General features: G+C 45.6%; 1 protein-coding gene across 9 annotated transcripts in view; it reads left to right on the top strand.

Annotated features, from left to right (window-relative positions):
• Positions 1-1900: 1900 nt before the first annotated feature.
• Positions 1901-22100, top strand: part of LOC147016956 (atos homolog protein A-like) — a 103961-nt gene continuing 83761 nt past the window's right edge. For 3 of the 9 annotated variants that reach the window (XM_085846246.1, XM_085846250.1, XM_085846252.1), the window contains exon 1: positions 1903-2506. In XM_085846246.1, coding sequence (XP_085702372.1) covers positions 2479-2506 — 28 coding nt within the window. In that variant the 5' untranslated portion in view covers positions 1903-2478. Of the gene's footprint in view, positions 2507-6917; positions 7002-18309; positions 18492-19262; positions 19435-22100 lie in introns of those variants that run through there. The other 6 variants (XM_085846248.1, XM_085846253.1, XM_085846247.1 and 3 more) reach the window with 5 other exon arrangements.

Genomic DNA, 22100 nt, shown 5'->3' with positions numbered 1-22100 from the left:
CGTACCTCGGAGGGAATTTAAGCCGGAGGACTCATCTGCCAGTGTTCTTTGATGGCCGTTAAAGATCCTGTTGTCTTTTGCGAAGAGTGTGCCAGTTATTGATGGTTAAACATCATACCTTGAATTTGGTGGGAATGATTTGGGCCGTTGAAGATGTATTTGTGTGGGGGGGGGGGAGGGGGGAGCAGGCGGAAAGGAGATGCTGAATGAAGAAAAGGAACATTGTCGAGTGAAAGTGAGAAGTTTGATGAGAAGCCATTTTGGATTGAGGGATCATTGTGTGGAGGAGGCCAACTCTGCCATATTTACAATAAATGTAATCCCTATCTTGATGAAGAACTTGCATTGAATATTTTCGTTGCTATTATCCGAACTTTTCCCATCAAAGCACTTCAGTTTTGTGGGGTAAGTACCAAAACCAAGCCGCTCAGTTAATTGTGGAATTGATAAAAGATTGATTTGTCTTGGGTCGAAGTTTGTTCTAATGTTTAATCCCACTGGTTACTAGTTGGCAACAGTTTTTTGTTCAGTCAAGGCCCTTCAGCCCCTTCTCTGGCTTGTACACCGTTTTCATCTTTTATGGATCTTGGTTCAAAGAGAGCAGTTGTCATCTTAGATTAGATGTAAGCAAACACCACTCATCCACATTTATCTGTTTTCCTTTGACGAACGATAACATGATTGGACCTGATTTTTCAAAATGGAGTGATTGTTTTTTTTTTAGCTGCGGCAGAGCCTTTGTGTGGTTTGAAAGCAAATCGTTTTGTCTCATTTTTGGCCCTGATGAGACGTTTGACGTCTTCCTGGTGCTGCTGCAGATGTTTGAACCGAAGTATTGATTTGCTCTTTATGTCAGGAAAGCAGAGGGGTACTCGGTAACCAAGACGTGGCTTAAGCACTCCGTTCAAAACCGCTGATCAGGAGTGTGTGACCTGGCAAGTGCTACCGAGCTGCCTGGTAACCGAGTATACCGAGAGATGGTTGGAGACTGTCTGAGTTGCTTTGTGAAAGAGGCTGATGGTAAGGCTTGGACTCTTTCTCGAACAACGTGGCACTATATGACTGATTAATAAAGGGAAGTTGTGGTTCATCTTCGGTTTGCTGATAAGTGAACAATTTTTTTTTTTTTGAAATTCCAGATGGTTTTAGCCTGTTTCAATGCGTCTGTTCCAAAGCATTTGGGAAAAGAAAACAAACGATGTCTTTTGGACTCCTGCCAAGTTTCGTGTGCAGCACTCGCCGGTTAGCTTAAGCACTCGAAATCGTTGATAAGGAGCGGCTGGCTAGTCAAGAGCAAGCTCACTGCTGGCATCGTTGGTGTACAGTTATCATCCAGCACTCCCAACCCAATGGGTTTATGACGTCTGCACTCCCAGGTTAACACGAGCATGATGCAACAATTGCAAAAAAAAACTTTCATAATCCAGGTCACGGTCTCAGGCCACGACCAGAAGGTCTGCTGCTGAGAGATAGGAACACGAAGTCGTTCAACGTTGTTGCGTCACTGCACGCACGCACGTATGTTCCTTCAAAGAAAGTCGAACTGGCTTATTGAAAGGCCAGTAATTGCTGGGGTGTTTTTTTTGACTCGGATTTTTTTTTTTTTAAGTTTGGAGGTGTGTGAACTTTTGAAGACCTGACGATTGGGACGTCACAGCACAATGACGTCACCAGTGAGTTGAACGTGTTCATGTTGGGCACAACTTGTATCAAAAGGGGCACGAACGGTGTTTACAAACAATTCGAAGAGTGCGGAACTGTGTGTATCAGAATCCAAAGCGTAACGTACACGCGCAATCATTGGTTCGCATTTCCGGGTGGCTCCGCCTACTAATCTTGACTGCCTCTCCCGATTGGTGGAATACGTCACGAAGGGGGCGTGGCAAGCGGTGTGTCCGCCCACGGAATGACGTGGAGAAACAGCTGGAGAATAGCGATGAAACAGCAGAGTGAGGAACCTCGTATTTAGAATCGGCTTCGGTTCGAGTGGAAAGCGAAGAGAGAGAGAGAGAGAGTCACAGGTTTCTGGAATCTCTAAAAAGAAAGACACATCCAATTCTCGAAGATTAAGAGTCACAAAAGGAAAAGATGGAGAGTCTGGAGTAGCAGTTGGAAGAGGAGTCCGATGTCGGTGACTGGGAAGCCAAGAGCTTCATGGCCGGTTTCTCGAGTCGGTAGTAGTCATGGGCCGAAGGCGGCATGAACGGAAGGTGAATCCTCCGGGGTGGAAAGGACCGCTCTCCTCTGGGGAGTCTGGCCGGATCCTCCGCGGTTAAAGAGCCTGAGGGTGAAGAGAGAAAAAAAAATTAAGACTCTGGAGAGGGAAGAAGCCCGAGGAGGGAAAAGAGAGTGTGATTCCTGAAGAGAGAGAGAGAGGGACTAGATGTGGAGGAAGCGGTCGGAGAGGACGACGGTGACACCCACGGAGAGGGTGAATCTTGAGGAGAGAGAAGAGAAGAGGAGTCGAGACCGGCGGTGATGAGGCCGGACGGGACGGAGACCGGCGGTGAGATGTTTTCTAGTAATCGTTGCTAATTTCTCTCATTTTATTATTCCTGTTCCGTAATTGCTCGAGTTGTTGAATCCGTTGTTGCTCCGTGACCGTGACCGAGCCGCTGCAGTAGTTGTTGTCATGGTTGTTGTGGTGATTTGGTGGGAAATGATGCTTAAGTGTGAAATGTTGTTGATGGACACTTGGTTGGGAGTGCATGTTGTGTTGTGCTGTCGGAATGCTTTCTTGTGGACATCTTTCACCTGATGCTGCCATTTCTGCCTTCAGGTTTCTGGGTTGTTTTGTTCTTTGCATGTCGTGACGATCAAAAATGTGTGTGTGTGTGTGTGTCTGTTTTTCTGTGTCTCTGTCTTTCTGTCTCTGGATGTGTCTCTGTCTGCCTGTCTCTCCTCTCACTGTCTCTGAATGTGTCTCTCCACTCTGTGTGTGTCTCTGTCTGCCTGTCTCTCCTCTCCACTCTGTGTGTGTGTGTGTTTCTGTCTGCCTGTCTCTCCTCTCCACTCTGTGTGTGTGTGTGTGTGTGTGTGTGTTTCTGTCTGCCTGTCTCTCCTCTCCACTCTCTGTGTATGTGTGTGTCTCTGTCTGCCTGTCTCTCCTCTCTACTCTCTGTGTATGTGTGTGTGTGTGTGTGTGTGTGTTTGTGTGTTTCTGTCTGCCTGTCTCTCCTCTCCACTCTCTGTGTATGTGTGTGTGTGTTTCTGTCTGCCTGTCTCTCCTCTCCACTCTGTGTGTGTGTGTGCACGTGTGTGTGTGTGTGTGTGTGCACGTGTGTGTGTGTGTTTCTGTCTGCCTGTCTCTCCTCTCCACTCTCTGTGTATGTGTGTGTCTCTGTCTGCCTGTCTCTCCTCTCTACTCTCTGTGTATGTGTGTGTGTGTGTGTGTTTGTGTGTTTCTGTCTGCCTGTCTCTCCTCTCCACTCTCTGTGTATGTGTGTGTGTGTTTCTGTCTGCCTGTCTCTCCTCTCCACTCTGTGTGTGTGTGTGTGTGTGTGTGTGTGTGTGTGTGTGTGTGTGTGTGTGTGTGTGTGTGTGTGTGTGTGTGTGTGTGTGTGTGTGTGTTTCTGTCTGCCTGTCTCTCCTCTCCACTCTCTGTGTATGTGTGTGTGTGTGTGTGTTTCTGTCTGCCTGTCTCTCCTCTCTCCATCTCTGGATGTGTCTCTGTCTCTGTCCCTATCTCTTTGTGTGTCTCTCTGTCTGTGTGTGTCCTCTCTCTATGTCTCTGTCTCTGTCTCTCTTTCTCTCTGTCTGTGTGTGTCTGGCTCTCCTCTCCATGTGTCTGGCTCTCCTCTCTCCTCTCTGTCTATGTGTGTCTGGCTCGCCTCTCTCTGTCTGTGTGTCTGGCTCGCCTCTGTCTCTGTGTCTCTCCTCTGGCTCTCCTCTGTCTCTCCTCTGTCTCTCCTCTGGCTCTCTCTCCTCTGGCTCTCTCTCTGGCTCTCTCGCTCTCCTCTGGCTCTCTCTCTCTGGCTCTCTCTCTCTGGCTCTCTCTCCTCTGGCTCTCTCTCTCTGGCTCTCTCTCTCTCTCTCTGGCTCTCTCGCTCTCCTCTGGCTCTCGCTCTCCTCTGGCTCTCTCTCTCCTCTTGCTCTCTCTCTCTGGCTCTCTCCCCTGTCTCCTCTGGCTCTCTCGCTCTCCCCTGTCTCTCTGTCTCGCTCTCCCCTGTCTCTCTGTCTCGCTCTCCCTGTCTCTCTCTCTCTCTCTCTCTCTCTCTCTCTCTCTCTCTCTCTCTCTCTCTCTCTCTCTCTCTCTCTCTCTCTCTCTCTCTCTCTCTCTCTCTCTCTCTCTCTCTCTGTCTCTCTGTCTCTCTGTCTCTCTGTCTCTCTGTCTCTCTGTCTCTCTGTCTCTCTGTCTCTCTGTCTCTCTGTCTCTCTGTCTCTCTGTCTCTCTGTCTCTCTGTCTCTCTGTCTCTCTGTCTCTCTGTCTCTCTCTCTCTCTCTCTCTCTCTCTCTGTCTCTCTCTCTCTCTGTCTCTCCCTCTCTCTCTGTCTCTCCCTCTCTCTCTGTCTCTCTCTCTCTCTGTCTCTCTCTGTCTCTGTCTCTCTCTCTCTCTCTCTCTCTCTCTCTCTCTCTCTCTCTCTCTCTCTCTCTCTCTCTCTCTCTCTCTCTCTCTCTCTCTCTCTCTCTCTCTCTCTCTCTCTCTCTGTCTCTCTGTCTCTGTCTCTGTCTCTGTCTCTGTCTCTGTCTCTGTCTCTGTCTCTGTCTCTGTCTCTGTCTCTGTCTCTGTCTCTGTCTCTGTCTCTGTCTCTGTCTCTGTCTCTCTCTCTCTCTCTCTCTCTCTCTCTCTCTCTCTCTCTCTCTCTCTCTCTCTCTGTCTCTCTCTCTCTCTCTCTCTCTCTCTCTCTCTCTCTCTCTCTCTCTCTCTCTCCGTCTCTCTCTCTCTCTCTCTCTCTCTCTCTCTCTCTCTCTCTCTGTCTCTCTCTCTCTCTCTCTCTCTCTCTCTCTCTCTCTCTCTCTCTCTCTCTCTCTCTCTCTCTCTCTCTCTCTCTCTCTCTCTCTCTCTCTCTCTCTCTCTCTCTCTCTCTCTCTCTCTCTCTCTCTCTCTCTCTCTCTCTCTCTCTCTCTCTCTCTCTCTCTCTCTCTCTCTCTCACTCACACACTCTCTCTCTCTCACTCTCACTCTCACACTCTCTCTCTCTCTCTCTCTCTCTCTCTCTCTCTCTCTCTCTCTCTCTCTCTCTCTCTCTCTCTCTGTCTCTCTCTCTCTCTCTCTGTCTCTCTCTGTCTCTCTCTGTCTCTCTCTGTCTCTCTCTCTCTCTCTCTGTCTCTGTCTCTGTCTCTGTCTCTCTGTCTCTCTCTGTCTCTCTCTGTCTCTCTCTGTCTCTCTCTGTCTCTCTCTGTTTCTCTCTTTCTCTCTTTCTCTCTGTTTATCCTCTGTGTGTGTGTCTGATTACATTTAACCCTTTATTCACTACTTGCTGTGTATGTTTGTACATCCAAAGCAATCCTTTTTGGAAAATATAATGGAAAGATTTTAAATACCATCAAACATCATTAAACGTAGCAATCGATGTGCGCGTATTTGATCATCAACGAACACTTTTCCATAAACATACATGATGAAGATAAAATCATTTTCTTTGTTAAATGATAAACGAGACAGCTTCACAGGGCCTCATCTGTAAGGCCTTATGCTTCACAGCTGTAAGATCTTTTCCTGAGCCGATGCTTTTGGAGGAATGTTGGGTTTATCGTGAGCAAGGGCAAAAGGCTCTTTTGAAGGCGTTTCGACTCTTCCGGCAATCCCTTTCTTTCATTTGCCCACCTTGCCATCCCCGCCGAGCTCCCTGCATTACAGTATGTGATTCCCTCATTGGCATTGGTGTTCTCTGTTTTGTCATTAGAGTGTTGAAGCCAAGCTTGTCGAGGTCATTCGCCAAACGACAGGAATTATTTATTCCAGCAACGTTCATGGTCGTGGCTTTAAAAACGCAAGCATCCTGTAACCACGATAACATTTGGGCTTGCTTGACGTGTTTGATTGGAATTTATTTTTTTTGAGATGCAAAGTTCATTTAATTTTGGAATCAAGTATGACACATCATGTACCGTCCCCACGGTGCCTTTTAGAAGTACCTAACAATGGTGACGGATTCTAAGACGCACAGACATGGTAACTCACCGGCTGCGGAACTATTTCCTCGACTCCAGCCTAGTTTATCGACACGAACAGGCTTGCCCCGATTGCTCACGGTGACTCCTCGATGTATTGGCATTCCGTGCTCCAAGAGATAGATAAAAAAAGAAGTAATTCTCCCCCTAGCAACAGCTCTGCGGGACAGGCCTCATGAAGGCTCTTGAAGGAGACGTGAGACAATAACGTGCATTGTGAAACAAATCTGGTGACCTATCAAAGCGCCTACTCAACAATCGATGGCAATCTACCACGAGATGGTATCCTTTGTTACGGGGTTTTCACCGGTTGGTGTCAATTGTCCATAGTTTGCCATCAATTGTGGTTTCCTGATTTTAATATCCCGTAAACTTCATTCTCGGTGCAGTTTGTCATTGTACAATACTCTCTTTGCTAACCATGACATTTGCTGGTCTGGTAGATGCTTGGTCGAGGGTTGTTTGTGTCCAATGATGGGAGAACAAAAGTCAGGATGTTTTTTTTTTTTTTTTTCCAGTTACTGTTGTAAATTTTGTCACAGTAGATGTAGGAATGCCACTTACTTCTAGCGGACTTCCAACTGCATAGCTGATAGCGTCAACGATGATAGCATATGATCCCTTGTACACGTTAAAAGTTTTAGAGAAGGAAGAATGCTGCTCTGCAGGTTTTTTTTTTTTTGGAATACAATTATTTCTGTTTCATAAACATTGGATCTCGAGTTGTGGATGATGCGTCGACGACTTGTTTGTGATCGTATTCATTAAGGTGCTGTTAACCTGCGGTGAGTTTTACCACGTAGGTCCTGCCAGGAAACTTCTGGGTCCATCCGAGGCAGCCATAACAACAGGCCAGTGCAGCCCTCGGAAAGCTTCACTCGTAAGTAGTAAGTAGAAAACCGATGGATATAGAGTTTCCGAATCTGCTGTAACCTTGCATCACGAGGGTGGGGTCGCCGAGTCGTGGAAGATGCAAATCGCTCGGTGAATTGAGCGGAAACGACCTTTCTGCTCATATTCTTTCAATTAGGAAGTCAAAGTACTGACTGCCCAGTCAGTTATGTGGAGGGCACATTGGTTGGTACATTTTGGGGAGAAAGCAGAAAACATTTCATCACCAAAACCACACTGACAGCAGATGGATACTTGCAGGCAACAGACCCGATTGACTTTGGCTGAATAATGACCAAACCGTTCCAGCTTACGTGGCAGAATGTAAATTTCTGCTTTTTCGAGCAGCACTTCCTCCGCTTGCATTATATCTCCAAATGAGATGTGGACGTGCAGAGTAATGACTGCTGTGTGAAAGCATTTCGATCCATTGATCTCACTGGTTATCTTTGTGGGTGTATGAAAATTACTTTCTGCCGTGACTTGAGAGCCGTTGATTACTGCCGGACCTCCTTGTGGCTGCAACAGGCGTCAGGTCAGCTGGGTCTGGCAGATATCATGAGGTCAGGAAAAATGGCCCCAAAGATTAATTTTATCTGAGCAGCAAACCTTTCATGCACCTTGCCAAGTTTATTTATTTATTTCAGTTTGGAAATTCTCAATGACTTTGGAAGAGATGACAGATTGAAGACCGTTCTAAACGATCATAGAAGTTCTATAATGGAAGGCCAGCATCGTCATTGTGTAGAATGAAGATGCAGGAACTTGAATAACTAGGCTTGTTCCACCAGCTCGTATTTTGACCAGAATCCCCATCCTGCGTTTTTTTTTTTTTTATATATTTTAATTTAATCTCCTAGAATCGCTAAAATAAGGAATGAATTATGTATTTCTATAAAGTCCATTACTCGGTTTTTAAATCTCCATTAATGTGAGAATATCCATCAGAATGGTCCGTTGCTTTGGCCATGGAACCACTGGAGCGATTATCTGCTGTCTGCTCCACACATCACTCTGTTGACTGATGTCTGGAGCCTCAAGGCAAGCTTTGGCTTCCAGTGGAGATGCCGGCATCACGCATGGCTCGGTGTGCCAGGTTTCTCAGTGAGACCAGATATGGCAAGCCGAGGCAGATCTGTGTGAAGCCGAGGCAGCTGTGGCTGAGCACACAGCACGTACAAGTTCTGTAATAATGCAAACTAGTTTTACTGACCCTTATTGATTGGTGTGAAATTGAGTGTATATGAAGGCAATTAACTTGTTTTGTAGCTGTATGATGTACTGCATACATATTTGAGGTAGGCATGAAGTATTGAATCTAACTTGTGCTTTGGTTTGTGTCTCAAAAGTGTCATTTGGTTTGTTGGAGAGCTTCATCTCACAATAAATAAATATTAAGGCTTTTCAGGTTTTGATATTTGCTCATACTCTTTGTGGACTGTATCCTGGTGGTTTGATACACTGTGCAACCAAAACTGTTGGAACAGCAAGGAAGTATGCAGGATCTATTCACAACCGTTTATTTGATTTCTATTTTGGGTGTTAATCTGTTTTTGGAAGCAAGCACAGCTCAGTTCCTCTCGCTGTCACACTTTGTACCAAACTTGGGTAGATATCGGTTGTAGTATACATAATACGTGACTTTTGAAATGACGTATGAATGCTAAACAGACCTTTTACGCTTGGGATGTGTGTATTTTGACATGCGTGAAATCAGAATAATTTGGCAGTGCGTTGTCCTGATGAGCCCATTATGAGGGCGAAATCTGGATCGGCGGCTCTGCTTTCATCTATTCATGACCATAAAGGCATAAATCTCAGTCTGCAAAGACCTGAGTGCCTAACAAATGGCAGTATGGCAAATCAGTGTGTAACAGATACAGTCATAAGGTTAACTCATTCTTAACATATGGCAGTATGGCAAATTGACTCCTAACAGATGTTTTTGGGGTTTTTTTGTATACATAGTTGAGGCTTGTGGAAGCGCGAGTACTAGTACACTGAACGGATCAGGATGCAACAGGCCAAAAGGAACAGTAGATAGAGGGGGTGGGGGGGGGACACCAACGGAAGGGTTGAAGGCCAAGATTGAGGCAGACTTGGAACAAACAATGGGTTTGGGGAGGAATGGGGGGCAGGAGCGGATGCATGGGCTGGACAAGATGGATACATAAGGAAATTCTTCAGGAGGGAAAACTGGAAATTTGGGAGGACGAGGGCTTGGGGTGGGATGAGAGGGCGGGTTAACGTGGGTCCAAAATATCTCGGTTTTGGATTGGAGACAATCTGAGATGGTGGTGACCTGGAGGGAAGAATGAGATTGAAGAGAATGTGGAAGTTGGTTCCAAAGGTAGGGAAATAGACAAATAAATGATTGGAGGTAAGGAGTGATTCTGGATTTTGGGAGTTTTACCAGAAGGTGCTTGATGGTGGACCATATGTACCCTGCAGAAACCTTGGGTTTGTGGAAGGGGCCAACAAAGCATGGATAGAGTGGAGGGTGAAAGCCAGGAAAGTAGGTGGTAGAATAAGGAGACCACCCAGATAGAGTGAAATAGTAGGCCCATGTACTCTGCTTTATTGCGGGCAATTTCAATAATCTTGAAAGCCTTGGCTTCCATGGCATCAAGCTAATCAAGGTGTGAGGCAGGGGCACCAGCCTACAGGGGAGAGCAGTACTCCATAAAGCTACAGATGAAGGCCTTGTAGGTGGATACTGGATAGGAGTTCAGTTGTGCGAAAGAAGGACTTTGTACGACGGAGGCTGGCTTTGGAGGCAAACTTTGAAATGTGGTTTGTCCAATAAAGACCGTGATTAATAATGAGACCCAGGAGTTTGAATGACTGAAGTTCCTCAATATGATTGTTAAGAAATTAGAGAGAGGGCTTTGCGAGATGGTCCTTTTGGAGAGAGATAGTGAGAGTGTGAGATTCATCAGGATTGAAAGACATATTGTTACGAATCTGTAACCCATCGCACACAACAGCCAGAGTCCTTATAGATCAGTTATATCGGTAAGCATGTGTTTCTAGGTCGGGTACAGTCCTATGTTTAATGGCTGATTAATTGTACGTGCGCTGTGAATTATTTTATAGTTAGGATTTTTACATCACCGACAACAACACTGCTTGAGGCATTGTCCGCGCGCTCGCCGGCATGCAGGCATGTGCGGAATTCCATGCCCCAGGTGGTGTGGATTTCGCACCAAATATAGTCACGAAGCGTTTCGCTCTGGCTTGGCCCAAATATAGGCAAGGAGCGCCTCGTTCTGGCTGCGTGCCAAATAAGGGCATGCATCATTTTCTGCCCAATGGGCGACGAGTGGACCAAAGCTGGGGCGGTCCTTTGCAAGAAGGTGGAGCCGCGACACGCCATCCACCCAATGAGAGCAGGTGACAGGGGAGCGGACTGTGCCCCAAAAAGTGACGGAAAAAGGATTGATGAGTGAGTCCCGTCCGCTCGAGCACGCTTCTGTCTGGGTCTGCGGCTGACTGCATCCCGTGCATCCGAGGCGTCTCGTCTGGCGCATTACAACAAGCGGTCTATCATCTCATCACGGGAGATCACCTCGTCTCGCCTCTTCTGGGTTCGGCTGCCCTGGTCCGTTCTTTGGCGACTGGTGCTCCGGGAAGGTGCGGTCATTCAGTCGCATGAATGCGGCCAGGAAGCCAGCACATTCTCTTCCCTCAGCTCGTCTTCCCTCTGAGCTGAAGGGGCAATAAACACCTCGAGGTCCATCTCTTTCTGGTTATTTGTGTGTGTGCGTGTGTGTGTCCATGGGCCCTGTCACTAAGTAGAATTGTTTAAGGAATTGCTTGTATATTTGATACCTTTCTTTATTCGTGATAACTCTGCTCTGTGTTCCCCTCCCCGATTATTGTTAAAAATAAATATCCCTTTTGTTGAATGTACTTTGTCATTTCTTTGTCATTTCTGCCATTGGTTTGCCACGGTGCGTATTGGGGATTAGGAAGGCCGTTGTTGCCGTAATTGTTCATTTGGACCGACAGGCCACGGTAACCATCCGCTCAGGTTACACACGGATCGAGCATGGTAACGGTTCGTTCCACTTGAGGCCTGCCGATGGTGTGAATTTCCCGGTAGCTTTGCCGCGTGGGCACTTGGGTATATTGAAGTTTGGCAATTAACCCTACTCCACGCGGTCAAATTATTGGTGATTCATGGTCTTGTAAGGGACCCGTGCCTTTCGGACTTATCCGAGGGTCACGACCTAAATTCCGGGTGTTCGGTGGAGACGACTCTACTGCTCCCTCTAGCGGTCGTGCTCGCCACCGATACCCGGCCCCACAACAATATCTCCCCTGATCTGGAAAAACCTTGTCAGCCGAATTTCAGTGGAAAGCTCTTACTCAGTTTTTCCACATCAGGAGAGATATTCCAAGTGTTAAATACGATAGAATGGCAAATCATCTCGTATCAGATACGATCTCATATCAGATACGGTAGTCTGACAAATCGACTCCAAACAGATACGGTATTATGACAAATCGACTCCCAACATATATTGGCATATATTGTCTCCTAACGAATGGCAAATTGACTCCTAAGAGATATGGCAGTATGGCCAAATCACTGAGGACTGCCAAATCTGGTAGTATGGCTAACTCTCCCCTAACAGGTACAGCAGTATGGCAAACATAATCTTAAAAGATATGGCAGTATGGCCAACTCTTCACCAATATGGCTGCATGGCCATCTTCACTCATAACATATGGCAACAAAGCAAAGCCATTCTTAACACATGTGAATACTGCACATTCACTCCTAACATGTACAGCAGTATGACAAACCCACTCCTCGAGGAAACGACAGTACAGCCAACCCACTCCTAACAGATATGGCATATGGCCAACTCAATTCTGACATTCGGCAGTATGGCAAATGCACTTCTAAGATTAAACACATATGGTAGTATGGCTTCCTCATGCTTAACACACACAATTATACCAAACCCACTCCTAAGAAATGCAGCAGTATGGACAACTCACTCCTAACAAATACAATTGCAGCAAACCCACTCCGAACTCACAACAGTATGGCAAACTGACTCCTATCAGTTGCAGCAGTCACGTACACTATTCCACTGGTATAGTTCAGACCCTCCACTGTTAAACTGCAGCAAAGTTGGTAGTGCAGCATTGTTCAAAATGTGACAATAATAGACATTTACAAAGTACTGTTGCTTTGTATTGCGGGGAAATAAAACAATACGCATATTCAGCCGAGGAGAGAATTGATTAATCGTGTGTGTGTGTGTGTGTGTGTGTGTGTGTGTGTGTGTGTGTGTGTGTGTGTGTGTGTGTGTGTGTGTGTGTGTGTGTGTGTGTGTGTGTGTGTGTGTGTGTGTGTGTGTGTGTGTATGTGTATGTGTATGTGTATGTGTATATATATTGTTGGGGTTCTGCAAAACCGCATGCCTCTAAGGCAATGGCACCCAACATACAGTGATCCCAAGGCAGTTATTTCCTTCGTCTTCCTGCAGTCATACCTTCTCCTCATGTCTAATGGGTTAACGGGACGAAGAGCGTTGCGTGGGTCTAATAGGTAGGTCTAATAATTATATCTTCATCTTCTTTTCAATCCTGATTTCCATTCCAACCCTTTCCTTTTATCCATGATACAAATCAAAGCAGGCAACCCACCCAAGCAGCCACCCGATGAAAGACTCACAACCAACACTGTACAGTGCGTGCATGGAGTGCCCTTTCATTTGAATCTGCACGCCGATTTACAACGGTGTCTCACCTTGCTCCACTTTCGCTCACCAAAAGCTCACCGCCTCGACCACCAACATCTCTCGCACACAGGAAAAATCACCCCGCACCTCCACGCACCTCCGCATCGATGCAATTTGCCACCAAACAGGCGTGCTATGCAGCTGAGGCCACTCATACCGCGTGGAACGGGGACGGGCCAAGCACATTAACAGCATGAACCGCAGCTCGCCGAGGGTGCCCCGAATGGTAATGTGGGACTGACATGACCCTCGTCCAGTAGCCAGAATACGGCGCGGGAAGCAGGCAGTGTCGTGCCGGATATGCGAATGAGGCCGCTTCCGGCCCCAGGAGCCTGGCAGGGCAGGGCTGGGATCCAAGAGAAGGACACGATTCGGATGACGGCACGTCGCTTCTGGTCATCGTCCCACCCTTCTCCCGGGGCTTATAAAAGGCGGATCGCGTAGCCATTCTCTCTCTCTCTCTCTCTCTCTCTCTCTCTCTCTCTCTCTCTCTCTCTCTCTCTCTCTCTCTCTCTCTCTCTCTCTCTCTCTCTCTCTCTCTCTCTCTCTCTCTCTCTCTCTCTCTCTCTCTCTCTCTCTCTCTCTCTCTCTCTCTCTCTCTCTCTCTCTCTCTCTCTCTCTCTCTCTCTCTCTCTCTCTCTCTCTCTCTCTCTGTGTCTCTGTGTCTCTGTGTCTCTGTGTCTCTGTGTCTCTGTGTCTCTGTGTCTCTGTGTCTCTGTGTCTCTGTGTCTCTGTGTCTCTGTGTCTCTGTCTTTGTCTCTCTCTTGTTTGCTGCGCCCACTTCTCAGCCTCTCTGTTCCACCCTCTCTTCACTGCACCTTGTTGTCTGCCTGTCGCTGCATCTCCACTCGAGCTTGGTGTGCGACAGACGTTCTGCTGGACCAGTGCAGAGCACACGCTTCCACGAGTCCTGGCGAAGTGATGAAGCAAGGGATAACGCGCCGACTCTTAGGGTTTGATCGCTCAAGCGCAGCGTCCCCTAAAGCATACTGGGTTGTGCAGTTGGCCGACCGCGCCAGGTATTGAAAGGCCGTTAGTTCTGATCTGCTCTCCTTCCTTCTGGCTAGCTAATCTTCATTGGGTTTGTGTGTGTATGTATGTGATGGCGTCTGTCATAGCATAAATTAAGATTGTAGAAGATATAACGGGACAATTCTGCTTTTGTAAATTGCTTGCCTTTTGTCGCACCCCACAAATTACTTGCTATCCCTGCTCGACATAAACCCCATTCACTTTGCCACATACCTTTCCTCACCTGATTGTAACTAAATGCTTGTGTAGAAATGTTCTCAGCTTGTTTTCATCTTTTCCTTCATTGGTCCAGTATGGTCCGTATCCGAGCTTAGCCGGGACGTTATCCCCCAACGATCTGTTTTTTTTGCGAATCTTGCCGGTACGTTCTTGGCAGTTACGCTCGGCTGCATCTGATCTGGTAAGGTGATCCGGTTTGAACAAGGCGTACCGAGGGCGTGTTCCCCGGTAATTAGATCACGTGACCATTTTAGGTAACCAGTTTCCGTTAGACGGAGGACCCTAAGTCACGTGGTTTGAGTTATTGGCGTTCACCGTCGAATAGCGATCCGCCATGTCACGAAGTTATCCGTGTGCGACGGCTTGCGATTCCGTATAATCTGGTGGGACCCGAGGTAGCTCCCCTTCCCCCCCCCCCCCCCCGGTTGTGGTCTTCTCTGCGATTCCAGGTCCACAACAATATATATATATATATATATATATATATATATATATACACTCGCGGGGTGTGCTTATACATTGTGTGAACATACGAACCGTGCTTCCCCATTGTTTTGGGTCGCTCACCTGCATTTGATTTTTCATTTATTTATATTTTTATTTGGAGATTCTTTCTGATGGTTTTGTGATTTTTCTTTTTCTTGGTGTATCGGCTTTGATGTCCGTCAGCACACAAATTTACTGTGCTTCCCCATTGTCGTGGGTCTCTCACCAGCATTTTTTACATTTTTTTTTTCTTTTCTTTTTCCATTTATTTATATTTTCATTTATGGATGTTGTCCAACGAGTCTGTGAATTTTTCTGGTGCACCGGCTTTGATGTTCATCGGCACGCAAAATTTCAGCTTTCTACGTCACCTGGAAGGTACTATTCTTTAATATCACTCATTAAGTCAATGAGTGAGTGAGTCAGAACATCCATCCATCCATTGGGACATACTCTGTGAAGAGCGTTGGTGCTGCCTAAGCAGTCTTATTGGCTATTGGGCACAATCCTAGATGGATCACCACTCCGACACAGGATACCAGCAAGCTGGCACTCATTTTTGCCGACCTCGGAAGGATGACAGGCAGTCAACCCCACCTGATATTAATTCAACAGCAAAGTGGGATTTGAACTCAGGATTCTAGGATCCCAAGCCCACCACCCTAACCATTAAGCCAACACCAGGCACCAGTCAGTAAGTCAGTGGTTTAAAAAATATACACACACACACACACACACACACACACACACACACACACACACACACACACACACACACACACACACACACACACACACACACACACACACACACACACACACACACACACTGTATACAGTGCTGTACACGTTGGCTGGTCTATGCTCGTACTGTATATGGCACTGTTCATTCCAGTGTTATCCTTTCTGTGGATACATTGTGTAGTTCGCTTTCCGTTTGAATGGTGCCTTTCGTCGTGTAAGAGCATTGGCGTTTCCCCGCATGCTCACATGCCACATACGTACATCACCTGCAGTCCATCTTCCAAATGTCATTCCGTTTGGTCTTGCAGGACAAGTTTGCTCCACAAGTACACATTTTGTGCAGAAGTGTATTTGTAATCATAAAGGCTGTGAATTAAACCCTAAATGCTCTGGTGTGCATGAGCTGTTGAGATTGATGCGTTGTCCCGATTTGTGGGAAGCTAAGCAAGTTTCTCGGCTGGATATATTTTGTCAAAAAACTTCCTTTCTTATCCAACGAAAGAAACTCCAAAAACGTTTCATTGTTTTTGCCTTTAAAGTTGCTGCGGTAAGGCATGGCGGAATGACCTTTGCCCTCTTGTCTGGGAGCTCAGAATCTCACTTTGCAGGGGGGCTGTCACTGTGTCTGGTTCAGGCCAGATCTTAGTGTTGGTATTTATTATATTACTCTGCACAAACTTTCAGGTCAATCAAGCTAAACATCCTTTCCTGGTTATGAAAGTTTGTAATGGAGGAGGCTCAGAGAGGTGGAACCTTTACTTCTGTTTTTTTGCCAGCCATTGGTTTTTAAATTGCTGGCCATTGTGAAAACGTGGCACTACTTCATGGCCTTTCACCGCAGCAATTCCGGTTGCTTGACAACCCAGGTGATTTGCACATGTGCAGGATGGGGCACGGGGACCGATCTCGAATCGAGGCCTGATTACGCTAGTTTTCCAAATGACTCTCTGTCACGCGGCTCAGAGGCGTGTCGAGATCAGCTGGAACCGTCAGCTGGTCACCCACGTGCCTGCACGGCCATGGTCTAAGGTGGAGGACCATGGTGTGAGTATTTTGAGCGAGTGACGCAAAGCTTCGAAGGCCTGATAGGAAATTGTAAGAATGGTGGGTGAGCTGGCCGTACAGTGAGGGTTTTTGTCAAGCTGCCATGTTTAGCAACACGGCAACTGCCCAACCTTTGTTTGGGACGGGAAGCTGTTGCTGGGTGTAGTTGTGGGTACGTCACCCATGCATTCGTTTCTGCCCACAATCTACTATGGTTTTTTTTCTTCTTTTTTTTTTTCTTGTGATGGAATTTTTTTCATCAACTCTATTACCAGTATGCTTCATTAACCAAACAGTTGCATCTCATGCGATCAAGATGTGGTGGTAACTCTCGAGGTAATTTGACGTGTTGAAAATGCGGGCACAAGGCCACAAGACACAGATTCAGTCATGGTTCATGATCTATTAACCACTGCATGATGTGTTCTGAGAGTTTACCTTTCTGATAATTTGTTGTTCACCAATCGGATGTCCAGTTTATGCTTTGTACAGGCTTGAACTTTGACTCTGATGGCATCTGGCATTTCTAACAAGTGTTTGTGATCAAGGTCCAGTCTTTTTGACAGGTAGGCAAAGTACTATGATGTTCTAAATATCTTGAGATCCGCCAGCCTTTCAGCAGCAAATCGATAACTGTGTACACTTTCTGTGGGTTTATTTCATGTCAGGTCCTACAGACTTGTCTAACCTTTAGAGTGGTTCTCCGCTTCTATAGAAACTGTCTTCTGGCTTTTGCCCTCAGTCTTCTGGTTTGTTCTTGATGTTTGTGAGTCAGTAAAAAGGGAGTTATCCTTATCGTTTTCGGCCATGCCTGCGTAACCTGCATAACTCGATCTCTGCAAAGTAAATGAGGAAAAGTCAAGTAATGTATATTTCTTTCAAATAATTGCTTTGCGTACTTTTATTTTTCACCTACTGATGCCAAAAACAAACAATGTAGTTGGATTCCCAAATTAATCTCTCTATTTTGCTAATTCCGAATAAAATCCCCCCTTTTTTCTTTAGTACTTGCTTTTTATTGCACATCATCATAAATCATACTGCATTGTAGCACAACGCCAGGTTTCCTTTGCCTATTATAATAAGTACAAATTTTGGAATTTGCATTGAACATTCAGTTCACTGCTTATTACACATGGTCTCTGCCCAACAGGATGGTGCAGAGGTCATGCACTTATCTTTCATCAGTCTAGTTTGGGTTCGATTTCAGGCCCAGCTGTAAACTGTCAGATTGGTGCTTCACAGGTATGGCATTGCATCATAAAGTGTGCTGTCTCTCGGATGGACGTGAAGTCAGATGTCCTTCCTGTCCACATTAGCCGGTGGTCTTTCACAAAGAGTCGGTGAATTATCGCCGGCACCCGGAACAGATTACTAATTCCTACTCAAACTTCAGGTACAAGTCCCCTTCCAGTTGGAGCTTCAATGCAGTAGGTGGCTATTAGGGCCATCAAAACCTGTGCTATGGTTGCAAACATATGTTTGTTTGTTTTTGTCCATGCTCTATCCTCTGTAAATGCTAAGCGTCAAGCAAGGAAGCAGCATGTACCATTTTATAAATCTTTGGTATGAGTTGGCCGAGGTTCAAACTGCCAACTTCCCAGACTCAGATCGGACGCTCCAACCTTTACTCCTCCAATTCTGGCTATTTGTCAGCCAATTGCCATAGGCATAGTGTGTGTTGGTACAGGAGTAGGCCCATGGAGTGATGACAGTTTTGTTTTGTGTTTTTTTTTCTCTGTTTCTTGAGCCACCACATATCTAGTCCAGTGTTGGATTTCCGGTACTGCTCCGAGAATGACCCCTCAGCATGTCGTGACACCTGCAGTTTCTCCACTTCCTTATTGACAGGAGCCGCAGCATTCGTGTTTATTCTCACCGCCCCGCTGTCGTTCCGTTCCACCTGGTAACAGTCACTCCTGTTGGCTGTCTGCCGTCGCTTTCCCCTCCTTATTGATGCCTATTGGCTTGCTTTCACCGTTGTCTCCGCCTCTAGTGCTTCCAATGACAACAAACGGGTTCGCACATGATGAGCTCATTGGTCGGATCGGGGAACCTGGAGGAACGCAATGTGTGTTTGCGCAAAGTCTGGTAGTTTTGGTGAATGTGTGTAACATGGTGTAAACCCTAATCCACCAGTGGCAATTAAACATGTCCAGGTGTAACTTGGGCTACTAAGGGTGACGGCTGGATTCATCAGAGGTGAGCCTCCTCCCATCTCTCTCCCTCTCTCCCTCTCTCTCTCTATCTACAAGCCCTGCTAACTTCCTCCAGCTGTCTGGTTGTCCCCAAGTACTCTGCGTGGCTTCCTGTCTGGCGAAAACCACTGCTGTTTACGTGCTCCCATCTGCATTTTCTTCTTATAATTCTTCTCATGCATCAGTGCTTTGAAAGTTGCTTTCATATTCACTGCGCTTGTTCACTGATATCTTGCAGCCAAGCAAGCTATGAGGAAAAACCTTCCTTGTCCCAACTGTGAAAAGGCTGGGGAAAGGTGGGGTGGGGGATGTGGAGTGAATCAACACTTTGGCATTGGTTATCTTGAGGTTTTGTTTTTCAAACAAAGCTTTCAGAGCTTTTTTTTTCCTCGATAATTTATAAGGCCTGGATGGGCAACTCAAATACGTGGGGGCCTTCACAAAATCCTTAAAAGTGAAATACAGTAAATGTGCTAAAAAAAAAATAAAAAAAAATAAAGTGATAATATATATATATATATATTATATATAGTATAGTATAGTATAGCAGTATATTGAAAAATAAAATACTTTTTTTGGTGTACGTTTGACTCTGGTGAGTACCTTGTTCAAAGGACTTTCAGAACAACCCATGTAGGGCAACAGATACGAAGCTTTTTTCATGGAGTTTGTAGATGGAAGGTCGGATGCTAATAAGTACATTGCTGTTATTTAGTATGCAGCCTGTAGCTGCTGGTTGCAGTTCTGCCGCTGATGCAGTGCCCCATGTTTCCAGTAAGCCGGTACTCATTTTGACGACCTCGGTGGGATGACAGGCTGAGTCAACCCATCTGGTGTTATTTCAAGGCACGACAGGGGCTCAAACTCAAGACCCTAAGATCTTAAGCCAACACCAGGCTTACACCAGTACATGATCCATGAAGAAAGGGAATGTACAGTTGAGTAGGGTAGGTTCCTCAACTTTCCAACTTCCAAAAGATCTGCACGTGTTACTATGCATGTGATTATGGATTTATCAGTCACTTTGTAAAGGCTCGATTCCACAAAGCAAAGCACTACGTGTGGAATGGAGATTGATAATACTTATTAAAACACCTTGAGGATGAATTAAATTGTCATCACGACCTGGATTCGTGTCAAAATGAGGGCCTTTTGATGACCAAACATTTACTGGTTATGGTTGTAGTTGGTTTGATGTAAAGGATCAAGTTTGAGGCATCAAGCCGACCGTTGGTGTGTGGAAGAGAAAGGGAAACTGGTCCTTCTGACTGTGATAGAGTAATCCGGGCCAGAGCCGACAGACAACGTGGCTGGTTATTTGTCTGATGATGCATGTACTTGATCTATCCACACAATTGGGGGGTGAGGGAGGGGGGTGCATGCATACTCACGTGCTTTTTTGAGGGTTATTGGCATTGTTTTGTCCCAATTGTTTGAAATGAGTTTATGCAATTTGTATAATTACAATGTCACTTAATGTCACTCACTCTCGAAAATATTGGTCCGACCTAAAGGTCGTGAATTCCATCGATGAAACATGATACAATCAAAGTTGTATTGGTTATTATCTTGCATGTGACACCGAAAGGCGATGTATGTTTTGCAAACAATCACGACACTCATATTGAAAAGGTTCACCAAACAATGCCATTACATTTTGTGGCATTAAATCAAAGTACATCAGTGATGTACAACAAACTTTATTTGACCTTCAACATTAAGCCTTTTGTGAGTTTACTCATACACTTGTCCTTTACGCTTTGTCCTTTGTTGTTCTTCCAAACATATAGAGTGTTTGAGCGAACCCATTAATGTATTACTAATCTTGCTATCAATCTCAACATTCCTGCTGATAAAGTGAACTTTTTTTTTATTTTGCGAGCACAAGGATTTTCCAGTGTCTATTTTGGGAAGCTGGTAGGATGGCCTGGAGGTGTACACACTTGCCTATAAGCCGTCAAGCCTGGGTTTGAATCCCGACCCAGCTATAAACTGTCAGCCCCGTGTTTCATAGGCGGGGTGATTCATCAAAGTGTGTGCCGTCCCTTGGATGGATGTTAAAATGGATGTCCTGTCTGCTGACATTAGTTGGTGCACGTTAAGGATCCTACGACACGGTGTCTTTTTCGAAGCGTTTGCGACCTATCACCAGCTCCATGAACAAAATAGCAAATTCCTGTCCGAACTACTGTTGGGAAGGCAAAGGCAAACCACTCAGGATAACTCTTGCAAAGAAACTGCTTTGGCAGCATCGACGCTCTGTAACAGAGTATACTCCATCAGAATTCAGAATTTTGGGTGTAATCCTAATTTGTGTTAGCAATGTGAAACCCAGCTTTTCCGTCGTTGACAGGTTTAAAACTCTTGGAGCATGTGCTGGGGCATGTCTAAAGTTGAAATGTTTTGGTAAAACTGTGAATGCACCTATCCTTTTGGATTTGTTTTTATTTCTTTTTTTTGGGGGCCCTCTGCTTCTATGTCAACACCTGCTCCTTTTTGGCCCCCAGCAAAATTTCTGTACAGAACAAAAAGTATTTTTATCCAAAAGCAAATACTCCAACCTATCGGAAGTTTTGGGCACCCTCGGTTCTCATCTGTCGATATCCAGATGTGGACAGCCTATGAAAGGTGTGACAACATAGGATGGAGTAATCATACGAGCTTGTCTTCTCACTCCAGGACGGGTGTGGTTACCTCGATTAGGGAACCAGATGTGGACGTTTCAAACACAGTTGTTTATTTTATCTGATGGAAAGGGAAATAAGCGGTGCCAACAAAAACGTTAATTTCCAGCATTTTATTAAGCTCATCCATCAAAAGGATGTTTACTGTATATGGATGCAGGCACAAAAGTTCAACATGTATGGTGTCCACAAATGACCATTCCAGATTCGAACCATTATGAAAAAAATTATGAAATGGGGAAACAATTATGTAATTTGCTGCCTGTGAAAGGTCTTTTCTCAATTTTATTGTCTTAAGATTTGTCACGATCCTCATCTGAATCCCACTGAACTTGTAGGGACTGCGTTTGAACGACTCACAAACATGTACAACATCCTCACATTTGTGATTGTCCGGTCATGCCGGTGTTGTGTCCCTTCTTCTGCAGGATGCTACCACTCTCTATAAACTTTTTGTTGCATTCACGAATCATTTTTCTCGATGATTGCTGCCTTCCGTAGGTCGTGCTAAAGCTTTGTTGAACCTGTGTTGCTGAACCAGGCAACACACTGCACTTTTTCTTGTGGGAATGCCATTTGAAGTAAATGTGACATCACAGGAGACACTTGAAAACAGAAAGAAATAAAAGGCAATAAAACTTTGGGAAATATTCATACACATGCAGCAAACAGCATCATTATCCCCATTTCATTGTTTTTTTAATTAGCGTTTGAATCTGGAATGGTAATTTGTGGACACCATGCATGAAATATTATACACTTGCATTGTATTATATTATGGTGTGTGTGTGTGTGTGTGTGTGTGTGTGTGTGTGTGTGTGTGTGTGTGTGTGTGTGTGTGTGTGTGTGTGTGTGTGTGTGTGTGTGTGTGTGTGTGTGTGTGTGTGTGTGTGTCAGTGTGTCTCCTCCATAACTCCAAAACCATAAAA

Source organism: Eptatretus burgeri, chromosome 11, assembly GCF_056783735.1.
Source record: "Eptatretus burgeri isolate ZD-2024b chromosome 11, Ebu_testis_v1, whole genome shotgun sequence".
NCBI classification, from domain to species: Eukaryota; Metazoa; Chordata; class Myxini; order Myxiniformes; family Myxinidae; genus Eptatretus; species Eptatretus burgeri.
The sequence above is the reverse complement of the archived record's forward strand: the minus strand, read 5'-3'. Positions and strand labels throughout refer to the sequence as shown.